The following is a 19,517-nucleotide window of genomic DNA, read 5'->3' on the forward strand; positions in this document are numbered from 1 at the left end:
CTCAGCCCCTACCACCTGCCACCCGTCAGCTTTATCCAATGGAAATAACATTGTGAGCCTGGCAACTCACCTAACTCCCCCGAGTCTGTTCTCAAATGCCCTCACACTCTCAGCCACACTCTCACAGGACTGTCTGAATCCTGATAATCTCTCCACAATATATTGTGTTTTTGTTATTTATGCAGGGTTTATCTGTCATAAATTCCACTGTGGTTTGTTGATTACAGCAATTTTGCAGCTTTGACTGCAAACTGTGCATCAATCCTCTACTGTCTCGACTGTCTAGGAATGTGTCAATTAACCAGGTCAAATGCACTGTGGATTTGCAGAAAATGGCAAATTAAAACAATGGTGATTGGATTTCACTCTGGGACTGAAATGAGCTGCAGTGTGTGTGGATGAATACATTCAGAGTGCTGGTCCATGCCCAGAGAGCGGCTCAGTGCTCTAGTGGACCGTTGCCTTTGGAACCACGTCAAGTACCCCTGAGGCCTGAAGTCAAACCCTGCCAGCAAAACCTTCTGTACTGTATCTCTCTCGTTACTTCACTCTCTCATCTCCCACTGCCTCACTGATTTCACACAAAGAAGGACAAATGTTTCAATCAAATATTTTTTTCTTCAAAATATCACATTTTGTTAGAGAAAATAAACTGATTCATTAAGATCTGGTTTTATATAACATAAAAATAATTACTGCCTGCATTACTGCCTGTATAACTACCTGCATTACTGCCTACATGACTGCCTGTATTATTGCCTGTATTACTGCCTGCATTACTGCCTACGTGGCTGCCTGTACTGCTGCCTGTATTACTGCCTACATTACTGCCTGCATTACTGCCTGCATTACTGCCTGCATTACTTGGCCTATGACTACCAGCTACCATCAGTTGAAAAATCCTGAATGCGGCGACAGATGGATGATCAAACAACCAGAGGACATAATGCTTCTCGGTGTAGAGGTACAAAATAATTAATATCTTAATATTATAGAGAGAAAAAAGAAATCAATTACTTCACAGAGTAGAAAGATGAAATTCTCTGTCTTCTTGTTGACTAAATCTGATATCAACATTTAAATGGGGGTTATATCACATTAAATTGAGCAGGGTTTCCTCTACATGTAATTGACTGTGGCGCACCACCACGGCAAAATAAAAGCTGTCACGCCTTAAAAATTCAGTGTTTCCCATACATTGATTAATATTTTGGCCTTTCCAGAGCATACCGACATTTCAGTCATTCTCTTTTGTTTTCATTACTTTTAATGACTTCAGTAATGCTAATTCAGGGCTGTATTAGTGAAAAACATAATAATATGAAGCTGTTTTCGGACCTGGAGCAGTGCGCGCCAGGCGCTCGGAGGCTCCTCCACTCGCACACACACACACAAACACACACACACGGTGACAATGGTGGGTCTGTGTGTCGGTCCGAAGCAGCCATGAATTAGTTACAAAATGACAAAAAAGTCGCTTATGACTGACTGTTACGGTGAGTTGAAGAGAAACATCTAGTTTGTTATTGTATATTCACAAAAAAATCCAATTTCATGTAAAACTGGTGGCATAAATAAATCCAGTGTTGGAGAAAGGAAATATTTTACTGTCGTCTTCCACCTCAGTCCTTGAAGTTAACTAGCATGTTGGATGTTTAGCTTGATAATTAGCTAGAGGATTAAAATGGTCACTTAGATCAGAGTCCTGCACAGGTCTTATTTTGCAAACCCGCATCCGCCCAAACCCGGCATACTTTAAACCGCATCCGACCCGTTTTCCGACCATAGCACAAATTACATTCCGTACCCGAGCCGACACGCTATAAATTCATACCCTCCGTACAAAATTGGACGGATGCAATTTTTAAAAATGAAAGTAAGCCAGCGTGGGGAACAGGAGTTCTGGGAGGGTGCAAGCATGCATTAATGAGCTCATATGAAATATAAATGCTTATCATTTGTGTCACTAATAATGACCTGTCAATCCAGGTGTCCAACCCAATCTGCATCTGTGTCCGACACGGTACATTATTTTTCACCTGTGCAGGACTCTGTCTTAGATAACTCCTCTCTTGAAACAAATACATACAACAAAAATAGTATTTCTTTACAATAGTAGATGAATCTTCATTCCAAGCCCATGCAGGAGAGTTCATGATGTGTGAGAGCATTGTAACCAGAGAAAAAGAAATGAAATTCTTTAAGTTGCCTATGACATAAATCATAGCGCTACAGTATCAGAAAATACTGGAGGAAACACTGATTGAGAATGCAAACTGTTCGCAAAAAGTTGAGGGTAAACTACATTTAGTGCAGCAGAGATGATGGATTGTTGCTATATATGCAGACAGGGAGACCAACACAAAGTACTCACTGTCAGTTGAAAAGGGTGTGAATAATATTAGAGGATATAACACGCACAGCAATCTGCCTTTCTGTGATGGAACAAGAAAACCAATTCAAGTGTGTGTACCGCGGATGCATTTTCACATCAGGTGCAACTGTAGTCCAGCTGAATCATATCTAGATGCCAGTAGGATAACAGCGGAGCATGCTAATGCCAGGTGTACAGGGACAAGCAGCAGCAAAAAACAGTCCAGACAAAGGAAGAACACCCAGCATATAAAAAAAGGCACAGGAAGCCAAATACTTGTACCCACTTATTCTGGCCGGTGGCGAGCTTGTGCTGTAGTATGTTGCATACTTAATTCTGCTGACAAAAACACTGCTAACGCGACTCAGGAACTGGGCTGCACTGGTTGTATAAGCCTAGACCCCCTGAGGGCTGTGACAAAGAGGATGATAAAGATGAAACACAGATAGAGACTCACCATGAATAACTAAAGTGTATCCAGTGAGTGTTACAGTAATCACCATGTCACACATCCTCTGGAAAATGCCTCAAGAAACCTTATAATCTATCTGAATGATTTGCTTTCAATATGTAACTGTATTATGACGCGTTGTGTTCGCCCTGTTTGAAATGAAATGTGAAAAAAGGAGGAGTCAGCTTGCGGCTACTACCTGGCCCTGGCCTTGCCTCTCCAGGTCAACAACACACATGTCAACAATGGGACCCAGATTGGTGAATGTCTCCATCACCGCCACATATGAGCCCTGGTCATTGCTGTCCACGTTGAGCTGCAAAAGGACAAAAAACCCCTCATTAGAAATCAACCAGAAAGGATGAGACTCCACACAAATCTATTAGAGGTTTATGTGAATGTGATGACGATACAAGGAGCACCAAGTACAACTTTATGAAAAATGTACGCAACAAGAAATGTAATGATTGAATTGTTGATGACACTTATATGAGGTTTATGAATTACATGCCAAGTTTGAAACAAGCTGTAAAAAAGAGAAAACATTCACACAAAGTCTTGATTAAGTTTGATGATTGTAGAATGTATGAATCTGAAACTTACCTTCACTAACTGGGAGTCACCCAGTCTGGAGCCCACAAAGACCACACCATTATCCAAGTAGGTCAAACACTCAGCAATGGATGTCTGTCATTAAAGAGAGACACAAAAACAGCTCAATCTGTTTGGGCACATACACACCAGGGTTGAAGCTAGTGATCATTTGTAGCATTGCTAGCAGCACAGCTCTAAGAACAATGTGTCAGTCAGTCCAACTGTATTTTCCGAACTTTGATGATCCGTCAAACTACACCTCAGTTGTACTTTGTGCATTGTGCTATTTAGGAAATATAAGCATGTTAAGCTAAAATCTGAATATGGTGAATTATACGTGCTTAATATCAAATTTTTGCATTGTGGACATGTTTGCATGCTGATATATTCAGCTCAAACCACAGCTGTACCCAAGAAGTCTTGATGATCAAGGCAACCATTTTCTTGATTAATCATTTTACCCAAAATCACAATTTCCACAGGGATAATATGGTGTCTTCAAACTGCTCTTTGTCTAACAAACAATCCACAACTTAAACATATTCAGTTTCATATAGGACAAAGAAAAGCTGTGCATCCTCACACTGGAGATGCTGTGGAGAATATTTAACGTTTTCATTTGAAAATGACTCTGGTGATGAATTAGTCATTAAAAACAGTTGATAAATTGCCTGTCAATCGAGTCATTGGTTAATAGTTTTACCTCTAATCCACACTGCAGTCATATTTGTAAATACATCACGATAAACTTTTTCCACATTAAGTTGTTGATGTTTTAGAATGCAAACATTGAGTTAGGCCAACACAAAAATCAACAACAAACTAATCAGTGACAATTGGTTAACAGATTTTTCTCTTTAATTTTTTCAGTGCTCTCAGTCGGAGCACCAGAGGTTAGCAAAGCTCCGCTGGCCAAATGATAGGAGCAAATACTAGACATTACTTTAGGCTCCATGCAGATGGGAAATTGTTATTATTTTTGACCTTTTGAATACCAAACAGTTAATCAAAATAATGATAATTGGCATTACTTGATGATGAAATTAATAATTATTTTTGAAATTACCAGACAACAAGAAACGAAAGGTTACCGAGAACATCTCTGTTCAGCTATACTGAAACCAGGGTTCAATACATTTTCCACAATCAAGGGACATTATATACAAGCTAACTGAGCAAATATTATGCAACTTAGTATGGATATAATGCAGTTTCCATTTGAGCACTTTTTAAACCTTTTGCCAATCAAAAATTCAAGTGTTTCAAGGATTTCCTGCACCACCTTTGTAATCCATAATAATCATTGCACGTAATGATGCACAATTCTGATGAAAGCTTTTTACCTTTCTAAACTCCTTGGATGGCAGGTCATTAGAGAAAGTTGCCACAAGTGAAAAGCTGTGATCCTTTACATGAGATTTAGTGCCAAGCACAGTATTGACATGCAGTCGTTGTCTAAATCAACTTAAAAGGGGATAAGTGATGCCCTGGCATGCAATCAACAAAGCGGTGCGATCATTTTCTCTTCCTCTGTACAAGTGTAGACTGATCCATTAGCTCCTGTCAGGGCCATAAACCATTAAAAAGTCAATCGCAACAATAGGGGTAGTGAGAGGAAAAGGCAGCAGGAGGAAAATAAACAGAAAGCGTGGTTGAGCAAGTAAGAGAAAATCAGACGGGAGAGAACAGACCAGTGAATGAACCCAATGACGACAGAGATAAAGACACACAGATTCAGATAAATAGAGGACCTCTCCAAGCAGCTCCACATGTAGGTCTTTGAGAGCCACTGTCCCATCCATTAACTCCTCCTTCTCCAACAGCAGCATGAATAGACGCCCCTCCATGTCCCCCAGCAGGTAACGTGATCCATTTGGGTCGACCCGGTTGTGACAGACAATGGTGCTTTGCTGTAAATGAGAGGGGAACACAAACAAATCCTTAAAATAACACCTACAGTGGGGTTGAAGCCAGCAGAAGCCTTTATTTTCACCTCATGCATTATCTATATGAGCATGTCAACATGCAGCCACAGAGACATGTCCTCACAGTGTTTGTTTTGTTCCCACTCATTATAACAGAATTGTCTGAGGAGTTTCCCTGATGTACAGCTTGAATTTGACACACAAAGCTACAGACTCTTCATATTTTGCCTGTCTAGGAAAGTAGAGATTAAAGGAGTGTATGTAGAGTCCTTCAGCAGCCTGTGTACACTACGACAGCAATAATACAGAGGTTAATGCTAAAGGGAAGGATTCTGGGCTACTTCAACTACTTCTTCCATGTTTGAACAACTGCAGTTTAAAGGTATATCAGAAATGTAATGTGACATACAACACTGAACAGTGCCTGAGCCTCTCGTATGCTAAAGGACAATACATGGTATTTGAATTTTTAAAGAAATTGACGATACCCTGGCCTTAACAAATATTGTGATTAGCCTGCTTAAATTTTGCAATCAGGGCATCATGAGCAAAATATGTATGGAGCAGGACAATTCATAATTGACAAATAACTTGTCAGCACCCTCTGGAAGACAAATCATCTGACAGCAACACTGTATGTAGCACAAAGTGTAGCATTTCCATTTATTTTTTTGTCTTTATGGTTTCTTCTATGGATCATCTGCCCATCCATCCATTGTCTGTTACCGCTTTATCCTTTTATGGGGTCACTGGATTTTTTTCTGGAGCCAGTCCCAGCTGTCTCTGGGCGAGGGCAGGGTACACCCTGGACAAGTCGCCAGCTCATCGCAGGGCCCTCACTGATGGCAGAGGCCGCCCTGCAAGGTGCCAACTGCACATCAGGAGCAATTTGGGTTTCAGTATCTTGCTTGCTCAAGGATATGCAGCTCAGCTCAGCCGAGAGCTGGGATTTGAACCAGTGACCTTCCGATCACTAGCCAACCTACCCACTGAGCTACAGCCACCCTCTTCTATGGATCAGTATTGATCAAATATTTACTAAACAAGCTTAGTTGTAGTGTTTACTTTAAATCAAACATCATTTCTTTTGATGTGGTTTTAGATTTACTCCATCTTTCTACCTTACATTTTATTTGTCAGTGTTTTGGTTTATTATTTAAAAAGAACAAAATAAAATCTTAAAAGGAAGAAAATGAAACACTGGAGCAGGTTTACATCTGAACCACCATGTCACTACCAAGTGCCTTCATCATTTAAATGTTAACTAAAATGTTGTCAAGCTAAACTAAAATGGTGAACATTTTATATACATATTGCCATGTAAAATAAATATAATATAAAACATTTTTATAAAATATAAATTGTTTTTTTCCGTGGCCAATATCCATACCAGTTAATAATGGAGAAGACTCATAACCGATACGTTAGATGTATCGCTTCTGATCATTTGTTTTTAAAACATTTATAATAAGTCCAACAGTGTTATAGGAGTGCAAGAGGTGTGCTAGACCATAGACATAATATACATAGATGCCTCATGGCGTGCTGGAACGTAATCCAGTGTTGCCGCCATCTTGGTTGGGTCTCGTCACTGTAGGCTAGCACCAGAGTTAGAGTCAATCGGAATCAATGGAGAGCAAGCAACCATGACCGTATTTTGTGCAGTTTATGGTTGCAATAACCAGCGCAGTATTGTTACCAGATCGTGGGGGATTAACTTACACAAGTAAGATTTTTATTTTTATTTTTTAATAATTTTAGTGACAGCGCCCTGTATCATAACTAAATTTCTGCCGTTTGTAACCGTGTGAAAATCCGGTAAAAATTCAGGAGTTAATGATTATTGTAGTTGGGGATACACCTCCCTCAGTAGAAATAAATGCAGGGGGGTCGCATTGGAGACCCATCCAAGTTGGCGGCCGCCCTGATACGTAGCTCCAATAGGCAGCGTCAGTCTATGAGGCATACTGTATATTATGTCTATGTGGTAGACCAGTGGACTTGTTTTCAAAACCTGGCATACATTACCCACAATGCACCTCACCAAGTGACAGTACTGGACTATATTTATCAGATTACATGCAGCATCCTCTGGAGCCACAAAAGGCTTTATACTACTTTTTTCACATAGTACTCTCCTGTAACACGTGTAATATTTGTGGTATTACGATTTAACTTGGACCTTCGATAACGGAGTTAGGAAATTGTTAGTCTAAAAAAAAATTATACCTCCTACATTTAAGTTGACGTAGTGTCTGCTCATCTACTGTAGTGTTCAAGACAGTCTTAATATGCAAGCCAGCATCCTTCAACTGAGCATCCACACATGTTCCATTACCCTGTCAAGTGTTGTTCAGCTGTACCACAAAGCTGTCCTTACACAACCCTATCAACACAAATTATACTTGCAACACAAGTATAGCTTCAGATGCTTCCAAGCCTTCTGTTGCGTCATTGTTGTCTCATCGTGGGGGCTGCTCTTGTCTGTGTCCTGCTGATTGGTTCTGTCTTTAAAAGCCTTAAACAGCCTGCACATTTATCCAACTCACAATTGTCTTGCAAGCTGTCATGTCATGTGTTACAACTCTGTTTCCACTGTAGCATTGCTCAGCAGATGTTTGAGGGAGGAGATATTGGAGCATCTGTTGTCACTATGTGACTAACGACATCGCACCCTGAAAGAAGTTTTGTTTTTTAAACACTTTTTACACCATCAGTGTTCAGATGAACACACGTTCCTTTCAGCTATGTCAAGAAAACACAGACAAATATCCATTAATGAATAACAAGTATTGGCAGCTATTAATAAATTGTCGCTCTTGGGCACAGAAGTGAAAAACTAATGTGAAACAACAAAGAATCTGCCAGCATATATGTCTGCTGAATGTGTCTGAGCTTATAAAAGCAGTTGTTTGTACACTGGTCAGTGGTGGGGCAGCAGACTGCTAATGCTTATAGAATCTAATGTGCTATTAACCTGCCATTCAGAGGAGAGAATGTCTCGAGGGTTGTGGAAAATAAAAGAGGTTCACGCTTGCACATTAGATGACGACAATAACAATGTGTCCTTTTGAAAGAGAAGTAGAGCAAGCTCAGTCACACTGCATGATTTTAATGCCAATTCCAATCATAGATACTATTCTTGCTGGCTTTTATTGCAGTTATAGAGAAGGCAGGAGACTTTAGCTCTCCAGAAACTCTGTTTAACACACCAATTTTATTTCTAAAATGCTTTGTAATGTCACTCAGTCCTGTCAGGCTTATGCTGTGTGAGGCAGCAGAAGTTTACCCAGGAGTGAAAGCTGAGAGCCACTCTGACAAAATTCAAAAGGAGCTCAGTGGAAAGTAAAATAACAGCTGCAAGGTGTTTATCAATTTACAGTTTTCTAACTTCTCAAGCTCAAGTTTAACTGGGCCTTTAAGTGGCTCTGCAGTTTTATTTGGGCATACATCTTGATGTACTGATCAGACCAAGGGAGTGGCTCATTATCAACCAGGTCCAAACTGAGATGATATTCAGCTATTCTAATTATCGATAATGTGTTTTTCTTTTTGTCATATTGCTTATAAAATGAATACATTTATAAATTGTTGCCTCTGATGCATCTGCCTGTCTCTGTCAGCAGTCAATACTCTGTAGTCTCACTCAATGTCTCATCCCCACACTATCGGATTGCTGTTTCTGATTATTCACTGTTGATATGCTATTACTTGTCGTCTGTAACCTAAGTAACTAGCAACTAATTAATTAATCAAGTAAATGTAGTGGAGCAAAGGATAAAAGGAATAAATCATTAGTGTAAAGTACCAGTTCATATGACATTAATCAGAAAAGGCCTGTATTATATCAGTGGGTCTGTTAGAGGTGAGGGAGTGTTTGTTCACCTGACATTATAGAATAATACAGAGACCAAGGAATTGAGCTGTTAACACCATTGCTTGCGACCGTTTGGAGGGTTTCAAGGCACTTGTCCTGTTTCAGGAAGTCAGCATGAAACTCCGGGAGGAAGGAGAACAGTTTATGAAAACTGCTACAGCTGAATTCACAATAACACAGCTAAAAAAAGCAAATGAACCCACAGACTGCATTTTTCCAGGGCAAGCTGAAGATCACAGGGAAGCCTGCATCTACAGCCGGGCAGGGCCAAGCTGTAGATGAGACCTCTGAATTACTGAACCAAGCTGACGTCAACGACTTAACAGCAACTTTGGTTTTAGATTAGAGGTGAAAGGACTGTAAACATTGTTTTCACTGGACTGAGACACTTCTCCAACTAACAACCTCGCTGACCGACCAGTCAGCAGCCCTGCCACAATAACTGGGGAATAAGAATAGCTAATTAATTCTCTACTGGCGTCCCTCCCACAATCATACTGTCAACACACTGCAGTAGAAAACAAGCGCTCCCTTCAGATTACACTTATGTCCAGTTTTCAATAAGCTTCCTAAGTATGCTGCAAAGGAAATCTTTCTTTCTTCAAGTGTGTCTGGAAATGTTCTGAATGGAGGAGACTGATGATTTTTCTAATTATGGTCACGACAGTTTAAGTGCCCGCTTGTCTAAGGTTTTACACAGCAACACAGAAATCACTGTGGCCGCCTTGTGTTTTCACAGAGGGGGTTTTCATTTTGTCTTTCAATAAAAAGGCCTGAGTTGAATGAACCATGAACAGCACAACTAAATGATTTCATGAGACTGATAAGCTAGTGATCAATGGACCCAGTTGCTCTGGCAAAGACGTTATTTTGTTTAAATTGATTAAATCTGAACAATTTACATGTTCATTCCAAAATTTTTGAGGCCCTGGCCCCAAAAATGCAGCAACACAGAGAGAGAACATCCTCTAATTATAGAAGCAGTATGCTGTTGAGGCTATCCTCTGGGACCTGAGCTTTGTTAAATAAGAGCAGAGCAGAACAGACTGAAACTTAATCTTGTTAAGACAACACTAAAAGCAGCAGTGTATGGGGAGTTTAACTCATCATCATGGCAGTTATTACCTTCCCTTCAAATGCAACTTCGATCACAAATATACTTAATCAGGTAGGCTACACCGGAGGGTCTCTTAAAGTACTTAAATATTTATATGTCCATAAAATACAGATTCCGGTGACAGTTTTAATGACGTCAACAATTCTATTTTACAACATTATCTAAAAGAACTATGCACCTGGGACACAAAAACTTCCTTTCAAAATGACACAGTTCTGTTGGAGCCTATCATCCTCTCTAAATATCAAATGATCTTTGCTTTATCATAAAATTAGTACAGGTTGATCCTCCATCAGCTCTCTGTGGGAAACAAATTTTCATCAAGAAAATGCTTTGTGCAGATACAAACCCTCGTCTCAGGATTATTTTCAAAATCTATGCTGGTGAACCTCTCTTTTTCAGTCTTACCCACAGAGCGAGTAGCTTCAAATGAGACTGATTCATTTTACCTCCTAGTTATGAAAGAAAAAAAATCATTGCTCACATAATATTATTACACTGTGAAAATAACATTATTCTTGGTGTGTTGCAGGCCCACACAGAATCTGTGCATGCAGAACACTGAAAACACCTCTGCACATTTTCCACACATTTTGAATAACAAGTGATGTTGCTCTTAAAACTCACTATCCTCAAGTACATGTCTCGGACTCTTGTGTGTCACTTTCAGTTAATGTTATCATTAAAATTAAGTGGTCTCAGTAAGTTTAAAAAAAAAATACTGACTACTGAGGAGCTAAGGAAGGAGAATTTTTCCAACACGGATCAATGAGAGATCTGGTTAAAGTGTCAGGGTTACCTGGGGAGGCAGCTGATATTCCTCTTGTTGGGATGAACTAAAATCTTCTGACTAAAATCTTCTAAATAATCATTTCAGCCAGCTTGAAGTAATCATAGGTTGTTTTAAGGTACTATGTTGCTTCAAAACAATCTTTGTTGGTTGAAATGGTTGAACATTGTGTATCACATCAGAGCCTTCTATATACTATGTAAATTAATCCTACTTTTTAATACACTGCAAATGAAATGTTTATACTATCCTTCCTTTGGACAGCTGAGAGAGGAAACATCAAAATGTTTTAATTTTCAATGAGACAGAAAACAAAAAACACACATCATGTGATGTCTTTACCTTGATAGTTGGTGGTGCAATGGCCAAGTATTTGTCTCCATTGTGGTAGGTGATGGACTCTTGTCCTATGATTATAGCGCCACCAAATGGCTCTGGCACTAAAAGACAGGCACACAGACAAGAGTCATTGCTACATTAGAACAATTTCAGACACAAGCATGTTGTATGTTATTAAAGGCATGCATTTATGAAGCTGCATCATCGTCATATAATCAGTTAGCTCTGTTTTCAGTTTAATGAATAAAATAATTCCATTGCCTCCACTCAGCTCTCACTGTGCTATAAACCTATCAAATATATATCATAGATATTCTCTATTCTGGATGAGTGCTGTGCTGTGGTTTCAAATGTCTTCAATAACTGAACCAGTTTCCTCAGATTCATCTCTGTCTGAAAAGCAGCTGACTTATATGAACTTTTCGAGCCCCAAGATCTACAGCCTGATTGCCTGGTGTCACTACCAATAATAACTCTTACCACCATCTGTAAAAAATACTTAAAAATCAGTACATTTTTAAATTGCTCATTTTTGTTTGACTCATGGGTTGGACTCATTATCATCAGGTTTTATATAAAATGATGAACAGCTGGATGAAAAACAGCTGTTACAAAAACAATATGCTAATAAAAATGTTGTTTGCAGTTATTCATTTGATTTGCTAATTAACTGACTGATCATTGTTTTATTGATTACCTGGGATGACCATAGATGCTTCAGCCTCAACATTCTCCTGTTTCCAGGGACCCTTGTTGAACTCCTTCTCCCTCAGAGAAACCTCATAGGTCTTTACATGGCGTCCTTGGGGGTCCTACAATCCACAACAGGACATCACCTCACATTTTAAAATAACTGTCTCGAATGAGGACAATATGACAGTTAGTCTGACGTGTGAACAAAAGGTTCCCTCTGGAGTTGTAGACGGTAGAAATGCGAAGCTGCTTTTCTCCTGTTGGTCCCCATTTTGTTTATCACTTGCCTGTGCATGTACACACGCACACACACGCACACATGCACACACACACGCACACACTATGACACCCTGTTCAACTGATCAACAAGTCACAGGCCATTATATGCTGCACTGCATCAGCAAAGGCAGGGAAGAATAAGACTGCAAGCTAGTCAACACGGATGTAAACAATGGTGGATTTAAAATACTCAAAATAGGAAAAGCACCCAACATGTTTGTCAGACCTCAAGAACACACAATGTATTTTGGTTATGATGGTGAGCAAACACTTCACGCAATGCAAAAAAAAAAAAAAAACATTTTGGCATCAACAGGTAAAATTCAAAGGAGACCTTTATAGAGACCGCTCTCTCCACAATCAACAAAAACATGTTTTCTTCCTACCTGTAGTTCTATTCATGCATCTAGCATGTTTACTTGTGGGCTGCTTAATTTTGGACTGTCTTGAATAGAGTCCAAATAGATGGCACTAAAGGTGATCTACAGACCAAGTTGTGAGCAGTTTCATGTTGGAGCCATTTTCTCTCTACACTGTATCACCACAGAGAGGGACGAGTGCATATTCTCACGTACAACAGGCCAGTGCTAGTTACAGCACAGGATGTCAACATTAATGAAAGAGTTCTGACATTAATTAACTTGGCTGACTAGCCTCTACACCCATGAACAGATGCACACTTCCTTCTGCATGGTGAGACAGACATTAAATAGTTCTTAAATGAAACTGCTCACAAAAAGCTCTGTAGATTATCTTGAGCAGCCTGATCATGATTTCTGGAGAAGCACATTGCTTTTTTAGTTTGCAAATGCATTTCTTTGGTGCTTTGAGCATCACAAGCCAAGTACCATTTAGTTCCATTATATGAAAGAGAAGGAAGATATCTTACAGCAATATCTTCAAAACTGAGCTGCTCACACTAAGAGAGAGACAATATGAGTTTTTGATTTGGAGGTGAAATTTAGATTATAAACTTCCTCATCTAAAAACCACACCGCCATCCACTACATCGGAGTATATAACATTATGCTATTCACTGATGGGTGGCCAGTGTTGATATTGTGGCAAACTGCCACAAATAAATGAATGTGTGGGAAACACTGCGTTGGTGTTAAAGGGGCAACACAATATTGAGAACAAGAGTATGTAAACGTTTGATAAGGGTCATCTAGATAGTTTCTGTCGTCACTATGATTTTAAAAGATCAAACACAATTGTTTGATAATAAATGGCTTCACACCCGACCACTAACCATGAGGGAAAGAAATGTTTCTGTATTATCATTCACATTCTCTGCCAGCATATGTAACTTATGAGCACACCTGTACATATACTACCATACTTTCCCAGAACCATGCACCACTCCTGCTATAGTACCTGGTAGATGAAGCATACAGTTGGGGCCTGGCAGCCATACAGGAAGTGAACATCAATGACTTGTAGCTCCTCCAGTCTGATGTTGAAGGCCTTGAGCTCACGGTTGTCCCTGTCTAATGGGATCACCTTAAACAAACCGTCATACAGCCGTAGACCAATCATACGACATTCTGGGTCCACAATTCCAATAATACCAGTCTCTGAAGGACGTCCAATGCGATCCTGCGAAAGAGTAATTGGTTTGGAAAGGTTTAAGCACAGCATGTGTACACTTCAGACGAAAATTCTCATTCAAAGTGTTCTTTAAGTGCTGTTGAATTCAGTACAGTTAGAAACCGCTGGCAGCTTAAAGCTTTGAACTGAGACCTGAGAATTACAGAACTTATGTATGAGAAGATGATACAAAAATAAATGCTCTCGACAATTTAAATGAAAGCATATTGAATCCTGAAATGCATGCTTACTAAGATGATATACAGTGCATTCAATTTCAAGACTTGCATTTGTAATACTCTAACCCACCTGAACATTGCCGTGGGCACGAGTGATGATGTCAATGCTCTCCCCATTCTGCTTGTATTCCAGGATGCAGGCGTTGTACTTCGATGTGAGAATGAACAGCAGGTCTTTGCTCTCACCCTGAACAAACGAATACAAAAGACACCAAAGTCATAAAAGACCAAGCATGTAGAGGCCTGCTTCTAATATACAATAGACTGTAGCTGCAGTATTGATCAGCCATCTGTTTTACTGCCACCAGCCTAATTAGTAGGCTTGAACAATCTATAAATTCACGATACAGTCAACCGCAAGTATTCATCAAGGAGTAGATTCTTTTATCCCCTTGTTGAGATTTAGTGTTCTTCATAACCTTCAGTGATCAAGGTGATTATTAGAAATGTCCCTTCATGCACTGTTTCATTCAGCGGGATTGGCAATTTTGAACGTGGACCCAAGCTCGATGATGTTTACATCAGAGCACTATTTGTGGCAGAACGCAGATGCACCTGTAACGTTACCCTGGCATTCCTGTGGGTAAAATGTCTACAGTGTGGAAATATTTTAAATTAGAAAGTGAAAGCAGTCCAAAGACGACATGTACTATCTGCAATACAACTGTTTTGTGATGGGGGAACAAAAAAGCCGCACTTAATACTACACATAAAGATCAAAAACACTCTAAGAATACAACAAGTTCACTCGAAAGAATAGGCAAGGACACCAGAGCAACATACGCGACAGCGACATGGCCAAATATATTACAAAGAAGATAACTGAATTAATCTCTCTGTATAACCAGCTCATCTCCGTGGTAGAAGATCAGGGTTTTCTTCGTCATCTGGAGTTTTTGAATCCCCGGTATGCCCTACCATCTCGGCATTACACTACATTCACTCCACTTTCAATTTACAACATGGTGGTATGCGCACTAGTTTCCTGGGTCTCATACAACAGACCATGTAAAAAGGCAATCAAGGAGATGCTGAACACGTGTGAAATAGACAAGCAACGCGTCCAGGTAATTTAACATGACAACGTAAGGAATATAAACAAAAGCAGTAGATGATATGGAGGTACCAAGTGTGTGCTGCATCTCACACACTTCAGCTGGCTGTACACGAGGGTCTGCTGCCAGTGCAGCATCACAGGCTCACCTGCTAACACAAGGAAGGTGGAGGCCAATGTTGCAATAGCATATGCAGAATAAGAAAGAGCCATATGAAAGAAGTTACTTTGTTTCAACAAAACAAAAAAACCTATTAAGGAAGAGCTTGGATGCAGGTACTTCTTTTCTCAATGCAGCCGTATTATTGAGATTAAAAAAAAAAGAATCGGGACATCCCTAGTAATTACAGCACATACATCAACCATTACATAAACCCTTTATAGAGAGCAGAAGCCTTCTAATTGATTTTCTTTTCCACATGAAAACTGAAAGTAAAGGAACAAAAAAGAAAATATATTTACAAATTTTTTTCACCCTTGGTGAGAAACTGATTTTCTTTAAGTCGCTAACAAGGCTTGTTACAGAACTCACCACTTGTCCAGGGTGCAGACACTTCATGCACATCATAAACAAATCTATTACATTACGTCTGTACGTTGAAGTTAAATGTTTATTTTAAGATTTGATTTGTTCTACGCCTCATATAATGGTATGGAGAACAACACTAACTGTGGTGTTTCAGAGTGTAAAGAAGTATAAGTTCAAACAGAGATCTTGAGAGATCAGAGAGAGACCTTGTTTTAGTTTTAGCTCTGTCTCCATCTATCTATCTATCTATCTAGTAACTTTGAAGCAAAAACTGTGGTCAATGCTTCCATTCCTCCAAATACTGTTATTGCTATAATGATGTTCTGATTCTGGTTCTGATATGAAATCTTCAATGACACTGACAATTTGACCAACTGTCCAATAGCCCACAACACATACCTTTGGCCTGAAGAGCTCCATGACAGCAATCTTTCCATACATGCCCACTTCTTTGACGGGCCTCAGCCCCTCTGCTGTGACCACATAGATCTCCAACCGTGTGTTTTTAGCTATGAGCAGATTGAGGTCGTCCGCAGAAGTGAAGTGACCTGTAGACATATTGGCATTTATTAAACTGTAAAAAAAAAAAGTTGTGTAGGTGAAATGAATGAAAATGTGGACAAATATCAGCAATGGGCCTGTAGAGCAATGCTGACAACATCAAACATCTTACTGACTAAATTTCAAGTGAATATGAGCCAAACTGTTTTCATTCAGAGGAAATTAATTTGTCTCAGTTCATTTATACAAGATTACAGGACTGACACACAGAAAGCAATCACACAGTGTAATACAACATACATATTATACATAGAACAAAAAGTAAAAAAGAAAAACACATTTAACTATTAATGCAGTCAAATTATCTTCCAAGTAATGAAAATTAAAAATATATATTAATTTTGAGAGTGTTGCTCATATTTAGGACATCATTTTTGCTTCTAGGTGTTTTTGACTTGGTAGGCAATTAACTATCACAACAGATTACTGCATTAGTTATGAACTGAACTTTCTCAGTCCATGAACTGTTAAAAAAAAATAAAATAAATAATAATAATAATAATAATAATAATAATAATAATAATAATAACATCAATAACACTACACTCCCATCAGAGATTTCCTGAGCACTACCTGTGACTAAAATAAATGTTTCTAGGTTTAAAATAGGTATTTTATTAAACTTGATTAATCTATAATATCTGAATAATATACATCTATATCTATAACTACATTAATAAAGAAAATGTTCACATTTATACAAAGGAGAGCTGTCATGATTGATAAAACCAAGGAGAACCAGTCATGATATTTTCCTTCATTCTTAATGGTGCCAAATGTGGTGAACACAATAAGATATCTAGGTCACATCATCAGGAATGTGAGCACCAGTGTTGCACAAGCCAAGATGCTGGAGAAGAAATTCTAAATGTGCACAGATGATGTTGAAACGACTGATTTAAGATCTACTGTGCTGCGTGTTACACAGCCCACCTGTGGAGCCGTTAGAGTGAAGTGAAAACAAAAGGTGGAATTTAATGACGCACTCAGGATCGTGCTTTGGTTCTCCGGATGGACAGGTTCATGTCTTAATATATTTGCGACCACTCTTAATGCTGTGTCGAAGAATTCTATGTGATGATTAACTGTAACCCAGTTACAAGTCAGGTGAGTTTGGAAATCTGTATCACAGTCGTTACCGAACTGCGTGATTATTCACTTAAGTATTTATCATGTGAAAACTCTGTTAAAATGTGTAAATCTAAGTCTCTGTGTTTTGTTTTTTTACTACTGTTCAGACAGAAAAGCTCATTTAAGACATACATTTGAGCTAATGGACACTTAATTTCTGCAACATTGACGGTAAAATGGCTCGGAAATACTCAAGTACTTGAGTTCTACATAAGAAGGGTGCTTGAGTAAATTGTGCTCTTACACTATCATAATTTATTTAATCACCAGTTGTTCGTAGTTTTGAAACGAATATTGGTTTTCAGTCTCCTTGATTTATAAACATCCTGATCGGCCTGAAGCCGCCCTATCACTGCCCCTCTTGTATAACGTTAAAGCGAAAGACTGAGGAGACGTGTATATATCAGACTCTGGCCTGATGTTACAGAGCAGTAAAATGCATCTGACTGTGGGTGAGACATTTTAATGTGTTGTGAGATGATTCAACAACACAGCCTGAGTCTGGGCTCAGAGTATGGACCCGTACTTTGAGGGCCACATTTACGTCAAATCAGACGACGACACGAGATGTATGATCAGTTACACACGGGGACATATTTGTCACTTAACACAGTTCGATAAACACGCTCTACCTGCATGTTTCATACAGCTTAAAACTGCTGTGGGCTGATGTGAACATCTTGTTCAGCAAATCAAAACGTATTGTAAGGAGTGACAGCCAAGCTGGGATCGACAGCGGCTAACATTCAATCCGACAGAGAACAACACGAAACGTTCAGCGGCGTGTTGTTGTTGTTTGTGCACCACAGCCGTCCGGACACGAACACATATATGACGTGTGTGTCAGGGCTTTCTTAAAGATAAGTCTGCGTTTTCTATAAACATCGGAGTTAGCACAACAACAGCTAGCTGTGCTACAGGCCCGTGTGGGCACTTTCCTGCAGCGCGGGAGCGTAGCTAGCTCGAAGGTGGCCACGGTTTCATCAACAAACAGAGAGATTAGTTACCTGTGATGCAGGCGTTCACTGCCGTCGGCTTCTGGGCTGTTACCACGTAGTTGTACGACATTTTGGACAACAACAAAAGACAAACACCAGAGCAGTGTTTTAATCTCACAAAAGTGACAAAATCATTGATAATAAACTCCCGGAAGTGGTTAGCGGAGCCGTTCTGGCGTAGAGCGTAGCAAATAACGGCTGATGATCCGGGTCAGAGCGCCCCCTGTGGGTCGGAAGGCTCGTCTCTGTGCTCACATCCTCCATGGTGGACACACAGGGACACTTGTGAGTTCATGCAGCTGTTACATGAGGGTGAGACATGTGTGGACAACTATAAGTGGAAATCAAGTCAGTGTTATTAACACTGCTCTAAATCACAATCCCATTGCCTCAGTGGGCTTTACAATCTGTAAAGCGAGCGACGTTCTTGTCCTTTTTTTTTTTTTTTTTTTAAACGAACTTTATTAGCATATTAAAGACAAAACATACATGACATGATGAAGTACAGATGTACAGGGAGTATTCAGACAGAATAAAAAAACAACAGATACACACAAAGAAAAACAAAAAACACAAGCACAAACAGATTATATAAAGACTAGACAAAGGGAAAAAGTTAATTAATTAATCAAATAAAATAGTAGCAGCACCATTTCATCTGGCAGTATGGTCCACAATATTATTCAACAGTCTGGATGTCTTTAAAGCTTTTTTTCATTCTTGGGTACATTACATACAGAATCATAAAAAAAAAAAATATTGAGTTCAACCTTAAACAAAGTTTCATTTGGAATAAGTTGAAGAAATCTGGCTGAAATTTACCAAGTAGACAGCAATTTTATCACATCATTAATTTCCTTATTATTAGATTCAACACTAAAAAATAGGACCATACGTTCTGTGATTGTCCCCAGGTTCTTATAAGACTCCCAAATTAATAAAGATATTTGAGTCCAAAAGTTAGTAGAATGGAGGC

At 39.3% G+C, this 19,517-nt stretch overlaps 1 protein-coding gene across 1 annotated transcript in view; it reads right to left on the reverse strand.

The window, feature by feature from the left end:
* The window catches only part of ddb1 (damage-specific DNA binding protein 1), a 71,053-nt gene extending 52,193 nt beyond the window's left edge, over positions 1-18,860 (reverse strand). Inside the window, exons 1-9 of the mRNA XM_037095345.1 lie at positions 18,551-18,860; positions 16,251-16,399; positions 14,339-14,455; positions 13,817-14,038; positions 12,165-12,279; positions 11,471-11,568; positions 5,171-5,329; positions 3,429-3,512; positions 3,025-3,141 (exon numbers count right to left, since the gene is read on the reverse strand). Coding sequence (XP_036951240.1) covers positions 3,025-3,141; positions 3,429-3,512; positions 5,171-5,329; positions 11,471-11,568; positions 12,165-12,279; positions 13,817-14,038; positions 14,339-14,455; positions 16,251-16,399; positions 18,551-18,611 — 1,122 coding nt within the window. The 5' untranslated portion in view covers positions 18,612-18,860. The remainder of the gene's footprint in view (positions 1-3,024; positions 3,142-3,428; positions 3,513-5,170; positions 5,330-11,470; positions 11,569-12,164; positions 12,280-13,816; positions 14,039-14,338; positions 14,456-16,250; positions 16,400-18,550) is intronic.
* Between the last annotated feature and the right edge of the window lie 657 nt (positions 18,861-19,517).

Source organism: Acanthopagrus latus, chromosome 4 (genome assembly GCF_904848185.1).
Source record: "Acanthopagrus latus isolate v.2019 chromosome 4, fAcaLat1.1, whole genome shotgun sequence".
In the NCBI taxonomy this organism is placed as follows: Eukaryota; Metazoa; Chordata; class Actinopteri; order Spariformes; family Sparidae; genus Acanthopagrus; species Acanthopagrus latus.